Below are 15,734 nucleotides of genomic sequence, written 5' to 3'. Positions count from 1 at the left end.
CATCTGTAAAATGGAGAATATCACCTACCTTAAAAGCTCATCAGGGTGAAAGACAGTGAAGTAACACTATATATCAAGGGAAGAGGATCTCAAGGAACTCAAGGAACTCTCACACACTGTAGGTGGCATACAAGATAACATCGCCACTTCGAAAAACTCTTTGGTCACATTAGGAAGAATGAAATACGCATACCCTAAGACCAAGTATTTCCACTCCCAAATATACATCTTAAGAGAAATATATACATATGTGTATCAGGAGACATATATAAAACTAGTCAAATCACAAAGGTACCTCTTAGTCCCAAACAAGAAATAACCAAATGTCTGTCAAAAGTGAATAGAAAAATAAACTGCAATGCGTTCATATAATAGAATACTGTATATCAATGACAACATACGAAGCAGGGCTGCAAGTAACAATATGGATGGATTTTTACAAATGTCCTATTGAGCAAAAGAAGCAAAGTTGAAAAGAGTAAATACTGTGTGATTCTCCTTACATTTCAAAAACTGGCAAAAATAGTTTCTACTGCTTAGGGATGGATGCATAGTAGTAACATTATAAAGAAAGCAAAGAGTGATTAACATAAAAGGATGTGGGGCTCTCCAGTTAGCTCAGTTGGTTAGAACATAGTCTTGTAACACTGAGGTCACGGGTTTGGAACTTTGTACTGGCCAGCCACCCAAAAAAACCCCATAAAAGGATGTGGTTGGGGTGGGGGCAGGGCCAGAGAACAGACACAGGGGCTTCTTGGGTGTTCACTTTGTGATTATTCGTGAAGCGACCAAACCACAAATTTGTGTTTCATGTATTTCTCTGTGTGTAATATATCACAACTAAAAGAAAAAAAGAATGACCTGAGAATAATTGTATATCAAGCCAAACTGTTGTTCAAGTATAAAGGTGACAGAAAAACATTTTCAACCTGTAAGAACTCAGAGAATATGCTTTTCTTGACTCCTGCTTGAAGAAACTACAAGAGGACAAACCTCAACTAACCCTGAGATGCAGAAACTATAACAAAAGAACTGGTGGAGAGCACTGAACTGATCTAACCTTAGGACTAGGTCTTAAATTTGAATCTCTATGGATGCAAAAGAGAATATAAAATATCTAATTGGCAAATGTTAATGTAAGCACAGTCCATATAGTGAAAGATTATTTTAAAAGATAATAAAAATAGAACTAAGACCAAATATATCAGTTATGCCAATAAATATAAATGGTTGAACCTATTAAATGAAAAAGGATTATTATCAACAGGGAACTGATTAAATAAATTTAAAGTACACCTTTTAAAAAGAATGAGGAGCTGGCTGGTTAGCTCAGTTGGTTAAAGCATGGGGCTAACACCAAGGTCCAGGGTTTGATCCCTTTACCAGCCAGCTTCCCCCCCCCAAAATGAGGCAGTTCTATATCCACTGACATGAAACAAATTCAGACATTAACTGAAAAAAGATGCAGAACTTTAGCACACCATTTTCATAAAAATCTTTAAAATATATACACATATTTACGTATGATTATATCTATGTATTCATAGAGTCTGAAAATACACAAGACACCATTAGCAGTGGTTTGGAAGAGGAACCATATGACTGGAAGATAGGGTACCAAAGAGATTGTTTTCATTGAAAACCCTTTTGTACCTTTCTGATTTGGTATCATGTATAAACACCACCTTTATAAGAAATAAATTAAGCAATCTTAAGAGGGTAGGAAGGTTTAAATAGAATAATGTGTCAAAAACCCTTTAGCACAATTCCTGGTGGGCGGTAATACAGTACTCATCTAATGGTAAAAGGTAGTGAGTAGATTTGCACACACTCAACACCCAAGAAGTGTTGGTTTTCTTCCTGCTTGTCATTTTTATAATTTAATCTTTACCTAACATTTAGAAAACAGAACAAGTCTACCAGTACTTTGTTTCACATAACAAAAGTGATCCTAAAGATGCTTTTAAATCATTTTCACATTGATTCTATTAAGATTTCTGAAGGAGTCTTCTTGTGTATAATCAATACTTATGGATAGGGCCCCTACTTTTTTAGCTATAAGAATATCTACTAATAGTGATTAGTAAAGGTTGGAAAGGATAGGGAAGGGGGGGAGATAATGAAAGATTGGTCAATGGATACAAAATTATAGCTAAATAGAGGGAAAAATCGTAGTGTTCTATAACACTGTAGGGTGACTATCATTAACAACAATCTATTGTATTTTTGAATGCTCCCAACACAAAGAAATAATAAATGTTTGAGGTGATGGATACACCAACTACTCTGATTTAATCGTTACACACATTGATAAAAAAAATTTTTTCTACTTCCTAAATCTCTCTGGAAGGTTAAGAAATTTGTAAACAAACTATTGCAAATAATACTACTACAGAAGTACAAACTGTGAAAAGCAAACAATACTACTTTAAATGTATTTAAAGGGTTTCCTTGGCAGAGGTATAGGAGAGAAAAAAAAACAAGAGGATCCAAGGAGTAAAAGGAAAGTTTGACTCAGAGAGGACTTAGAACAAAAATTAAAACACAAATGACCCAAACAAACAAACAATAAAACACACCTAAAAGGCTATAGATTTGCATTTTAGCATTTACAGATACTCAGAGATGAGGACACTTGAACTCTCCAAGCCACAAGCCCTCTTTGTAGTAAAATATGAAATTAGGGGATAAACTCTGCAGGTGGCTGAATAGAAAAATAAGAGAGGATCCTTAGATCCTCTCCTTAAAAGAGTATTACCACCTGCCAGTAACCCATGAAGAAAAAAAGCAAAATTAATTGTGTAGGCTTAAGGGACAGAAGCCATCAGTTACCATCTAGGAAAGGAATCTTAAAATCACAGCCAACTATTTTTTAAAGATGTCAGCCCAATGTGCTGGCACAGCTAGAAAGACTTAGACAAATGATGGACTTTATCAGCAAAGATATCCAAGCCCAATATGAATTTAGTTCATATTCATGAACTAAACCATGATGTATCTGAACCTGGAACACTTTGTATAATAAGTCAGTTTACTACACTTCAAAAAAGACAGGCAAGAAGTTAGAAAAGGAAGAGAAACCAAGTGAAGACAGACTAAAAGAGCCTGACGATTAAAGTGCTCAGTTTCCTGACATTTATAATTCACCTATCAGCCTGTACCATGGACACTCCTCCCAAACCCATACTCAACTCAAGGGAAGGTTAGTCTCCACTCCATCTTCCAAACATATCCTAATTATTAAATCAGGCTCTTTTCCTGCTTGGAATGTTTTTCTATTTTCTACATCCCTTTTCCAAACTGTATCCATCCTGTAACATTCTCTTCAAATTTTGCACTCTCCCATGAGACTTACCCTGTCCCTATCCCCAGGATCCACTAACTCTCATTCCCTAACATACATAAATCAGGGTTTATATTTTTTAATAAACGAGATTTAGATCATTGTATAAGGCACACTCAGGTAGGTGCTCAACACCGAGCTAAGAAATAACACATTATGGAGTTGAAACCCCTGGCACACCTCTGCCCTCCCTTCCTAGGAAGCCTCTCTATTCTATCTGGCATTTTTCACACTCTTTTTTGTTTTTATTTTCCACGTATGTACCCCTAAATAATATGTAAGACTGTTTGGCATGTTTTTAAAACTTTATATAAATGACATCATATTGCATATATGACTGTTTTTACTCTAAATCATAATGATACTTTAAATTTTACTTAATTTCATGACTGGCTGTCTGATCTAACGCAAATTTTAAAAAAATTGTTCTAACACAGTGTAAAAGCATTTAATTGACATTTTCAAACACAAAGAAAAGTGTATGGGATAATATAACAAACATCCACGAACCCATCATTCCAATTTAAGAAATGTTAACATTGGTCACATTTCTTTTAAGATAAAGTGTTAGAGAGACTACTGATGTCCCAATTGCAGTCCCTCCCTCCCCAAAAGATAATCAGTATTCTGAAGTTGGAGGGAATCCTTCGTCTGTTTTTATACTTCTACATATGTTCATATATTCATAAACACACAGTATTTTTTTGTTTTTAAACTTTACATGTAAGACTGCACACCACACGTATCATTTTACATCTTGCTTTTTTCACCCAACAATGTGTTTTCACCCAGCTCCACTTTTAAGTTTTTCCGATAACAAAAGTAACATATGCTTGGTGGGAAAACCGGAAAGTCAATCACAAACAGCATCCTCACCAGGGGAGCCCATGGTGCCAAGTAGATTTTAGCTTCTAGAAAGCTGTAGTGGTGCCATGTCTTTTTCTGTAGTCCCCTCACCACCAGACAGAACGTGACACACACCAGCTGGCACTTAACAATACTTAGTGAGGGAAGATTGGAACTCTACAAAACCCAGCTAGACCTCTGCTTAAGCTGACTCTTCTCTAGCTAGACCCAAAACTACAGGTTAACACACTGCATCCCAGAGAAAGTACAATGCACACACAAAGAAAAAAATGCCACGGATATGCTGCCACTGAGACAAATGGAGCAAAAGTTCTGGTCAACCTCCGTCATTCTCTTTAATAAAACCAACACCACAGAATGTACTGGCATAGCTGTTTTACCTCGTTGGAACAGTGCAAAAACCTTGCTGGAAAAAATCAACAGGTGTTTGTTTAGCGCTGACAAAGGAGCTAAAGCAATATTGGTAATAGAGCTGTCCAATTTAAATGCCAAATGTGTTGGCAACTGATTCAGGTTCAGTCACTCCATGGAAGTCTTCCAGAACAGGAAACCTACTGTTTCAGTGATAATTTCGTGTCTTCTAGTCATTTACTTTATCAGTAAAACACCAAGAACAGGTTGTAATGTACCTGCCCAGACAGGCTGGGACTATTACGCTGAGTCTACTATCAGATTCATAATGTTATGAAAAACAACCAAATGACAGAGAAGGTTTTAGTTAAAAACGTATGGGCACCTAAGTAATTCAAGTGATTAAACACGTCTCTCAACTTCATTTATTGCTAATAAGATTTCCGTGACTTTAACAATAAACACTTTGCTTAAAAAGAGGGAGAAGCCCTTCCCAGTGAAATTGGAAATAAGAACATGGAGAATGAGCCTGGCTCACTTTTGTCTCTTCTATTCCGAGCTTCATCCATATCTTTTCACTGGAAGAGTCCACACCATTGTACTGGATGAGCTGCTATGACAGAGGGTGTCTTAATCTCAGCAGAAATTGAGGTAAGGGAGAAGCAGCAGCAAAAGAGCACTGGACCAAGAGTCAAGAAATCTGTAGTGTGATTTGGGTGAAGCAGCTTCCTCTCTCTGACCTCAGTTTTCTCATCTGCAGTGGTCTTAGTCTCAAACTCTAATACTCTACAGTTTTTGACACTCCTGTTCATTGGAGCTAGCAATTAGCTACTTTCAAAAGCATAAAATAGGCTGTCCGGTTAGCTCAGTTGGTTAGAGCACAGCCTTGTAACACTGAGGTCAAGGGTTTGGATCCCCATAACCGCCAGTCACACACACACACACACACACACACACACAAGCACAAAATAGAAAAGCCTACCTTCAATCCCCTCTCCCTTCCCCAAGCATGCCAGATGTGATGGACAGAGCAAAATAGAAATATCCACTGACACAAATTGATCAGTTTAAACTTAATACTCAACTTCAGAATTGGTAAGAGCCTTAGAATTCACTTAATACAAATCTCTCATTTCATAGATAAGGAAATGAGGCATGGAGTAGTTAAGTAATTTGCCCTAAAATGACCTTTTCTCTAAAGATATGATACCACAATCTACCTGACCACCTAAGTCAGAAACTTCAGAGTGACACCTCCTCCTCCTCCCTCACTACCTAAATGTAATGATTTACCAAGTCCTGTTTATCTTCTCAAATTTAACCACTACTCTCCATTTCTCCTGCCACTGCCCTTAGTCTGAGCTATCTCTCCCTACTGACTGCAGTAGTTTCCTAACCCCACTCCTACACTCATTTTGATCCTGAGGTGGAGGTGGGAATTGCAGGGTAGGGGTGGGTAAAGGTATGGGGCTAGAGTGTTTGGAAATATGTAATGTGTGTGGGAAGGGTATCAATCTGTTGCTTTGCCTCCCATGGATTTGTCACCCCACTTCCCCTGGGTGATGGAGATGCAAAGGATTACTCAAAGCCCATCTCTTCTGAGCAGTGAGAGACTCCGAAGTGGTTAATCTCCGGCTGGAACCCTTAAGCGAGAGGCATCCCTTTCTTGGGAAATTAACCCCGAATTGGGGTTCTCTTCCTGCATTTATTTTCCAGATCAGGAAGTTACGGGATGAGAACATGAACATAGGTGGGGTTATAGTTTAACAATATAGGCTGGTAACTTTCAGTGAAACAAGTCAGATGACATTCCATTAGACAATTAAGTGGTCCTATCAACAAAAGCTTGATCTTAGCAAACATTCCCTCTCCCTCCAGCAATTTTCCAGTATCTTTACATTTTAATCAGTAACTAGTCTGTCCTTGAGCCAGCAACCTTGCTGTGCCACAAATCTTTATCTTAAACCGGAGACTTATAGCCTGAGGAAAATTTCCAGTCCTCCGCAAGGTCAATATTTGAAACTTCAAGGCTTTGGAAAACCAGGCCCTGTGAAGTACATTTGCTTTAAGAATCCTCTACATCAGTCCCAATAACTGGTGGCTTTCCAGGCATTTATACCAAATGCACCCCTACATTTACAGCCATTGAAAAACACTGGTCCAAGTGTCTCCTCAGGGCAGCAGGATGATATTTTTATACATGCAAATCAGATAGTGTCACCAGCCTTCTAGTGGCATTTCACTGCTCTTAGGATTAAGATCAAAGTCCTTCACCTGGCCTATCTCTCCAACCATGAAGAACCTAGAAGACTTAGAGAATTTTATTCTAGCTACAAATAGGAGGCCTGTAGAGGGGCAAAAAGACAAGCAGGAAGACCAATGGGGAGGCTACAGCAGTAGTCCAGGCAAGAGAGGACTCAGTTTGATCCAGGGTAGTAGGGGTGGAAGTGGTGGGAACAGCTCAGATTTGAGATATATTTTGATGAGCCAACAGGACTGCTGAGGAATTGGATGTAACAACAAGAGAAAGTGAAAAATCAAAAACATTACGATTTTTGGCCTGAGGAAATTCATGAATGGTGGGACCATTAAGTGAGACAGAAGGAGCAGCTTTGCAGAGGTGGGCAAATGTGGAAAGCAAAAGTTCTCCTTGGACATGTTAAGTTTGAAATGTTTATTAGACTTCCAAGTGGAGATGCATTAATTGTTCAAGATCCATGGCAAAAGCCCCCAGCACCTGGACTCAGGTTTCTTTCAGTCTTATTCAGGACTCTTTTCTCAGTGGTTGCCAAAGTGCAGCCCCTTGACCAGCAGCAGCACTTGGGGATGTGTTAGAAACTCAATTTCTTGTGCCCCACCTGAGACGTACTGAATCAGAAGCTCTGGAAATGTAGCCTGACAGTGTATGTTTTAATGAGCCCTCCAGATGACTCACTAAAGTTTGAGGACCACAGCTGCCCTGCATTAGGCTTCTTTGTGCCTACATAAGCCCTCTGCCTAATCACCAAAGGGGGGTGGTGTTTTTCTTCAGCCCAGGGCTCACTGGGGAGTCCAGACACACACCACTAATCAAAGTTTTTCAATTCCAGTTTCAGAAACTAAGGCAAGGAGAGAAAACAAAAATTGGAGCTACTAGAATCATAACTATCATTGTCATAACAGCTAATATTATTGAGTACCTCCTAACCACCTGCTATGCATTATCTCATTTAATCCTCATAACAGCCTTACTGGGTAGATATTCTGTCTCCATTTTACAGAAGAGGAGACAGAGGCACAGAGAGGTTACCTAACTTCCACAAGGTAACACAGCTAGAAGTGGCAGAGCTGGGATTTGAACCCTGGCAATCAGGTTCCAGAGACTACATCATTAACCACAAAGTACACACTGCCTCCTTTCTTCCTAGGTATCAATGTAACCATTTGACGTTTTAAGTACATGTAGCTCTCGTGAATAACTGAGAGAACTTAAAAGATGTTTAATTCCATCAAGTTACCATACAACCCAGCTATTCCCCTCCCACATATACTCAAAAGAATGGAAAACATGCCCACACAAAAACAAGTGCATGAATGTTTATATAAACATTATTCATAGTAGGCAAAAGTAGAAACAATCCAAATGTCTGTCAACTGATGAATGGATAAACAAAATGTGGTATATCCATGTAAGGAACTATTATTCAGCCACGAAAAGGAATGAAGTACTGATACATGCTACAACACGGATGAGCTTGAAAACGTTCTTAGTAAAAGAAGCCTTATATCATATTACTATATGAAATAGAGCCAGAAAAGGCCTCATATTATGTTACTGCATTTATATGGAATATCCAGGAGAGGTAAATCCATAGAAACAGAAAGGAGATTAGTACTTGCCAGGGTCTAGAGGGAGGGAGGAATAGGGAGGGACTGCTAATGGGTATGGGGCTTCTTTTGGGGTAATGAAAATGTTCTGAAGTTAGTAGTGATGGCTGCACAAAACCATCTGTACTATAGATGAATATACCAAATACCATTGAATTGCATACTTTAAAAGGGTGAATTTTATAGTATGTGAATTACTTCTTAATAAAGCTGATATTTTAAAAAAGAATGTTTCATTCATTTTGAACTTAGGCGATTTTATTTAATAAAACTCCTATTTGTTGTCACTAAGGTTGCTGGATCATGATCAAAGAAACTGAAAGTAACCTGCCACCACTTTGATTTTTTACCTTTCAATATGCAAAGAAGAGTAAAATATTTTCACTTCTGAATTGCCATGAATCTAGTACACAGTCATTTGTGTCATTTCCCCATCCAGGAGAAAGTTTTTCTTTTCTAAGACCTAAAGAGTAAAGACACAAAAGTTCAATTCTTGAGAAAATGCCCTAACACGTTGCTTAAATCAAAGCACCTTTCTATCTGAAAGAAACTTAGTTTTCTCCCATAACCAGGGGCTCCCAGGGCTTCCCTGCTAAAAGCACACAGCTGAACAATTTCTCTTCAACAAGCGAGGTCCTAATACCTATTAGAAATTGTGGCAACATTTTAATGCCTTAAGAATAAACAACGGGGCTGTCCAGTTAGCTTAGTTGGTTAGAGTGCAGTGGTGCTATAACACCAAGGTCAAGGGTTTGGGTCCCTGTACAGGCCAGCCCCCAATAAAATAAATAAATAAACAATGAAGACAAATAACTAGTACTGGGGTAAGGATCTGTGAAACATTCTTTTAAATGTTTACCTCCTCTAATTATAACAGTAACATAAATAACTACCAATTTTTGAGCAATTAGAATGTGCTAAATAAACACTGTCCTAGGTTCTTTACAAATAGAGTATTTAATTTAATCTTCACAGTAACCCTGAGGAAAGTATTTTTATTCCTCATTTCATAGACAAGGAAACTGAGGCCCAGAGAGATCGAGTCAATTATTTGTCTTGGTCACACAGGAAAGAGATCCCAAATAATAACCCAAGTCTTTCTGAACTCAAAAGTTCTCTCCTCTATCCTATATTCTTCAAAATGAAAAAGGAAGCCAAAAACTTGAATAAACTGAAAAGACTACTCTTATCTCACAAAAGTAATGCTTTAAAAAAGACGACGAGGGCTGGCTGGTTAGCTCACTTGGCAAAGCATGGTGCTGATAACACCAAGGTTAAGGGTTTAGATCCCCTCACTGGCCAGCCACCGAAACAAAAAAGCAAAAATCAAAGATGACTGTTCCTGTGGTCCAATAGAGGAAATAACGGTATAGAAAACAAAAGACAGTTAATAGCAACTAGCAGTCAGAAAGCATAAAAGACCATGCCATGTCCCACATCTCCTATATTGCTTCCTGATAGAACAATTTTCCCATTGATTCTGATTATAATGTTAGGATGCCAAAATGTAATGATCTCACTATGGAAAACCCCAGAGAACAGCAGTTAGAACAACTGGAGAGCTCACTAGACCAGGAAGGAAAAGGAATCAGTTGGCAGGAAGTAGTGCTTATCTAAAAACACAAAACACTTTAATCTGAAGCTATCTTTGCATTCCCTTGTATTATTTTAACATTTATTACTATAAGCTGATTCCCACCTTTTATTCTCCATATGTCTAAAATGATCCTAAATAAGACAGTCAATCACAAAAAGACAAATTTTTCACGATTCCATTTATATGATATATAAAGTAATCAAAATTATAGAAACAAAGTAAAATGGTGGTTGCCAGGGACTGGGGGGAAAGAGGAAATGGAGAGTTGTTCAATGGGTATAAAATTTCATTCACACTAGATGAAAAAGTTCTAGAGATCTGTTGTACAATAATATGTATATAGTTAACAATACTGTTAAACTGTTAAAATAATATAAATACTTAAAAATTGGTAAGAGGATTACAAAAAAAGAAATGCAAGTGGATTAAGCATTACAAAAAAAAAAAAAAAAAAAAAAAAAGTCAAGTTCAAAAGATTATCCCAGAAGGAAAAAAGACCGGAGTTAATTAGCATGTGGGGCACAACCAAACATGAATTTCATCACCAAGTAAACAGTGGCTGGCAGGAATCTATCTTAAATTCACGACTGAAACCCACATTTCTCCTTATACTTCTTAGGACTCTGCCCCAAATAAATTGAAACTGTAAATCAACAGCAGGTTGATGGATAATTGCTGAGAATCTCAACACACACCAGAAAGTAAAAGAAAAGAAAAAGTAGCTTAGAAGGTCTCACCACCAACAAATTGAAGAATTAGTGCATTTGCACAAGAAGAGCATTTCAATGCAGGGGAAGAAGAGGTCACTTGGGGCTGGACAAATCCTTAGAAAATGCCAAAGTAATAACACCAATTCTGTGGTCACCTTGTAATAATTCCTAATGGGAAAGATAAAGTAAGGTCGGGCTTGAGAACTCCTCACTTTTCCTGTCCCCCACGCCTCCGCAGGCGGCCCCAAGCTCCCTCCATAACCCTTTGGGAGTCCGGGAAAAAGAATCGTACGCGCTGATCTTGGGGAGTAAGGGAAGGGGCCACCCTCGTGCATACAACCACTTGTGAGTGGTGGCGACCCCCGAGAGGGAGTTCTGTTTAAAGTGGGAAGCAGCTCTGGGGATGGTCCTCCGAGCCCAGGACCGACACTGACTACACACTCAATTTCACTGCCCCTTAAGCCAAGTCTTCGGCCACCTCCCAGTTGAGGTCACTCCTCCTAGGACCTCCACTCTCAGACCCGGGTCTGCACCCCACACCCAGCTGTCCCCAAAGCTCGCAGCCAGCTCCTCTGCCTGACAGCTGCCCTGCTGCCACTGGGCAGCCCTAGCTTCCCTAGCCCGGGTCCCCCAAATCAGTCTTCCGGCCTCGGTGGCGCCCCAGGCCCGCAAAATTTTAGGGATTAGGATCTGGAACGGTTTGGTCCAATCCCTTCTCCCTCTCAGCGTCCTGGGCTCACCTCCCCGGCAGCTTGGCACTCCTCTTCCAAAACTGCTTACTGTTCTCGGCGGCCATTGCTCTGGCCCGGGGAAGGCCTTGTAGGCGGACAGGGGGGTGCCTGGCTTGATGCCCCCTGGACCCCGCAATCTGAGGGCCAACCCAGGCCGCTTTCCGGCCGCCGGTCACCCACTCTCAGCTCCGGGGGGGCGCCATCTTGGATGTGGGCCCCCTCCCACCCAGCACCTCTGCCATTGGTGGGCTGCGCCGGCCATGGACGGGCGGACCAATCAAAAGCCGGAGTCCTGCAGGCCGCTGAAGCCAAACGGCAACGTCAGGGGCTGGGCACACAGGTGGACTGGGAAGGCGGAGCTTGGATGAGCAGGGAGACGGGGCTGAAAGTTCCCACCCGGAGAGCAGAAGCAGGTAAAGAAAGGGACCTATGGGAAGGAAGTAAGGGTACTGTTTTCTTTGGGAGAGATGAGGTGTCTGAGTCTAATATTTCTCGAAAAGAGAAAACATAATATGTATGTATGTATGTATATATATAAATTTGACCTAAAAGTAAGGGCCCATCAGGTTGTGGCCCATTTTAACATCTCCTAACTCAGTGACATTATGGTTATTACCTTCCCCTTCCTTTTTCCGTTTAGATCCCGATTTTTTTTTTTTTTCCCCTGTGAGGAAAGGTCAATACAGATTCGTTAGCCCAGAGTTGCTAACTGTTCAACACGCCAGTAACGGTTCATTAGAGACTCCTTTTCTTCAGTCAGCTGAACACTATTGAAGGACTTGTGCTGTGGGTGAAATTTAAATGATCTAATCCCTGTTTCAGTCCATAACTCTCACTTTCTGACTATGAGAATTCAGATGGTGATAAACAATGTTTAAGAAATGTTCTTATTTTATCCATCTAATTCAGATTACCAAGTACCATTTCTTTTGAGGACATAGTATCTCTCCATGGAGAATCACAAAGTTTAAAAATGTACCCCCTCCAACACCCTTAATTTCTCTGATTAATCTGTCATAAGTCTTTCATTTTTGAATTTATTTTCAATCTAATTTTCACTAAGAATGAGATTTAATATTAGCATTTTGAATCTTTCGAATGTCTCGTCGGTGTTTTTTGCTCTTTTTGGGTTATTACATGGTGATCTGGAGGGAGAAGGAAGGCAGGTGCCAGTCCAGAGTAGTAGTTGTCCCAACAAAGGACTATTGAGGTGGGCTGATTGTCCCCTTCCCCCAGCCCTTACCCGATTACTGCCGCCACCTGTCCTTTCACATATTGGAGAATACTTAAAAATACCCTGTCTATAGAAGGACCTTCTTTTATATGCCTTCCAATGGCCTCTTTCTACATTGCCCCCATTTTCAAGCTTCTTTTGTCCCCTAATTTCAAAATTATGGGATTGCATCAAAAGGGCTATTTTTATTCTCTCTGGATCTTTCATGCTTTTATAGACTTTTCTTCTTATCTTCTTTATGGGCATTTAACCCATCAGACAAAAGTCCCTCTATCCTTTCAATCATTTTACCTGCCTTCCTCTGGCTCTTATTTTTCTTAGAATACAGTGACCAGCACTGCACACAGAGTCCTAAGAGTGGTGTCCTGAGGTTTTGTTGAGGCTGGTGGTTTGTCTTTATTCTGGACAGCTAGAACTTCCGCTGGCCTTTCGGATGTTAGAAGAGCTGATGTCTTCAAGGAATAATCTACAGCGATTTCTAGACCCCTTTCCTTGGTGGCAACTGGAAGTTCAGTTAATTGTCTTAAAGGTACTATCTGAATTGTCTTCCCCCTATGTGAGCTGCCTTGCACTTGTCCATGTGGCAAGACATTTGCCACTTTCCAGCTTACTCACATACGTTTAAAAATGTTCCAGAAGATGCTCCCTACTGACTTGACATTTAACTGTGTGGAAAGCAAAATATAATTTGTGTACCTAAAAATGTCTCAAAATATTCGTTTTTTCTTAATCATTTATGAAATGTTAGATAACACTGATTCTCAGGGGATGTTGTTTACATTGCTCAATCCAGAGAAGCCCTATTATTCCTATTCTTTGTTTTCTACACCTAAACCAGTTTCCCATCCAAGATTAAAAAAAAAAATCACTCCAGTCACCTGTTGATAACTTTTAAAATAGTATTTGGTAGAAAGTCAAGATTATTGGACCCTTTCTCACCACCACCATCATAACCACACTAATTTAAACCAACCACACACACCTTTACAGCAGCCTGCTATTAGGCCTCTTTGCTTCCACCCTTGCCCCCTTAGAGTTCATTCCCCACCAGCAGCCAGAGAGCCTTTTAAAATGTAGGTTGTATCATGTCACTCCTCTGCTCAAAATGTTGCAATGGCTTTCATCACACTTGGCATGAAATCCAAACCTGTTAAAGACTCTACATGATTTGATTCCACTCACCTCTCCAGTCTCATCTCATTCCACTCTTTTCCTTGCTTAATCTGCTCCAATCACATTCATTGATTTTTGTTTTGCTTCTAGCCAGTACCCATTGGTCTTTATGACGTTCCTTGAACACTCTAAACTTGTTCCTACACCAAGCCTTTTGCATTAACTGTTTCTGTTGCTTGGAATTCTCTTCCCTCAAATACCTGGATGACTTGCTCCCTCATTTCATTCAGGTATATTCCCAAATGTCTTTACTTTAGAAAGACCCTCCCTAACCACCCATCTTAATCAGTGTGCTCTACCACTCTATTTTTCTTTAAAACACTATCACTACATGCAATATTATGTCCTTGTTTGCTGCTCATCTCATCCCCTAGAATGCAAACCACACTAAGTCAGGGACTTTGATTTGTTCCCTGCTGTATCCCTAGTACCTAGAATAGTGTCTGGCACACAGTAGATGCTTAATAAATATTTACTGAGTGAATTTATTGAAAGAATGAAGAATACAAAGTATTCTTGTCTTTTGGTTCTGTGCTATTCATACATATTTTTTGTTGGAAAAGATTACAGAAATGTTATTTTCTAACCCCTAATAGGATGTGTCCATTTTACCAAAGATTCTATAAGCTCACCTATACTCTTGGTTGAAGAACAGTCTTTGTTTCTTGAGAAAGATTGTCTTCTTTAAACGCTTTTGCAGCTTCAGAGAAATGTACCTGTACCTAGAATGGTGAGTGAGGGAAGCTTCCCACCTAGTCTGGAGATCAACCAAATCAACTCTGTCCATCAAAAGGGTGATAGTTATGGCAGCTAGATAACCCTCCCACCACACTTTGTCCAACCAGAGGTGAAAATCATCTCTTTGATCCTTGGAGCCCTTTTGGAGGCCCTTTGTGGTAAGCACTTGCTGGTCCACGAGACCAGTGCTTCTCATACTTTATTGTACATGCAAATCACTGGAATCGTGTTAGAAGCCTAGATTCTAATTCAGTAGGTGTGAGGTGGAGCCTACAATTCTGCATTTCTAATAAGCTTCCTGGTGACGCTGATGCTGCTGATCCATGGACCTCACTTTATAGATCTCCTATTACTAAGACAGTATGGCCTGTGATCCTTGAATTAATCTCAAGGGTTTGATTATTTTGAAACTGTAAGTGGAGGAATCTGAATGTTGTCTGCTTGCAAGTTTTTACTTTTTGCTCTCTAACTTCATCTTCATTCAAAGGAGAGTAAACCAACTTAGAATGGGGCAAAGTAGAGTTAACGGACTGAGATATGTATGGGTTGAATGTGGACTCAAAAGAGGTGGGCCTATCCCAACCATTAGAGAAAGTTCTATGAAAGAGGCAGGCCCTGAGGAAGGACAGGAAAGAAAATAGAAAGACCTGAAGAATAGTAGGGAGGTCATTTCAGAGCAGGAGCTCCCATGGGAAGATAAAAAGAGAAAAAAGCTTTGGGACTTACAGAGACATCATGGCAGACTTTAACCTCAAAGGAGTAGAGTGGAAGGAAGTAGATACTGTGATGAGAGGAAGGGTTAAGAAAGTAGAGCAAGAACCCCTCACAATGCATTGCAGAATGTTGAACCACTAAAGAGATAGTGTGATCAAGCTGGAATTTAAGAGCAAGAGAGCTTTTTTCGGTGCCTAAGCAACCACTAGAAAAAAGGCAAATGAGAGAGACCAGTTATGTTAGAGAAGGCAAAGGGATAAGCAAAAAGACTGAAGAAGCAAGAGGTTATTGGAGTAAAGAGAGGAAGAGAGAGTTGTAACAAGTTTCGGGAGTGAAGGGAAGGTTAGGTATTTCATTCCTAGGAATTTATTCTAATTAAATAAGTCAAAAGGAGGGAGGAAGCTCTATA

At 39.8% G+C, this 15,734-nt stretch overlaps 1 protein-coding gene across 1 annotated transcript in view; it reads right to left on the bottom strand.

Annotated features, from left to right (window-relative positions):
- The window catches only part of TBC1D22B (TBC1 domain family, member 22B), a 67,807-nt gene extending 56,172 nt beyond the window's left edge, over window positions 1-11,635 (bottom strand). The window contains exon 1 of the mRNA XM_008568428.1: window positions 11,476-11,635. Within this exon, the coding sequence (XP_008566650.1) occupies window positions 11,476-11,531 (56 nt within the window). The 5' untranslated portion in view covers window positions 11,532-11,635. The remainder of the gene's footprint in view (window positions 1-11,475) is intronic.
- Window positions 11,636-15,734: the final 4,099 nt, after the last annotated feature.

This window comes from Galeopterus variegatus, unplaced genomic scaffold (genome assembly GCF_000696425.1).
Source record: "Galeopterus variegatus unplaced genomic scaffold, G_variegatus-3.0.2 Scaffold409, whole genome shotgun sequence".
In the NCBI taxonomy this organism is placed as follows: domain Eukaryota; kingdom Metazoa; phylum Chordata; class Mammalia; order Dermoptera; family Cynocephalidae; genus Galeopterus; species Galeopterus variegatus.
This window is presented reverse-complemented; position numbering and strand designations above follow the sequence as displayed.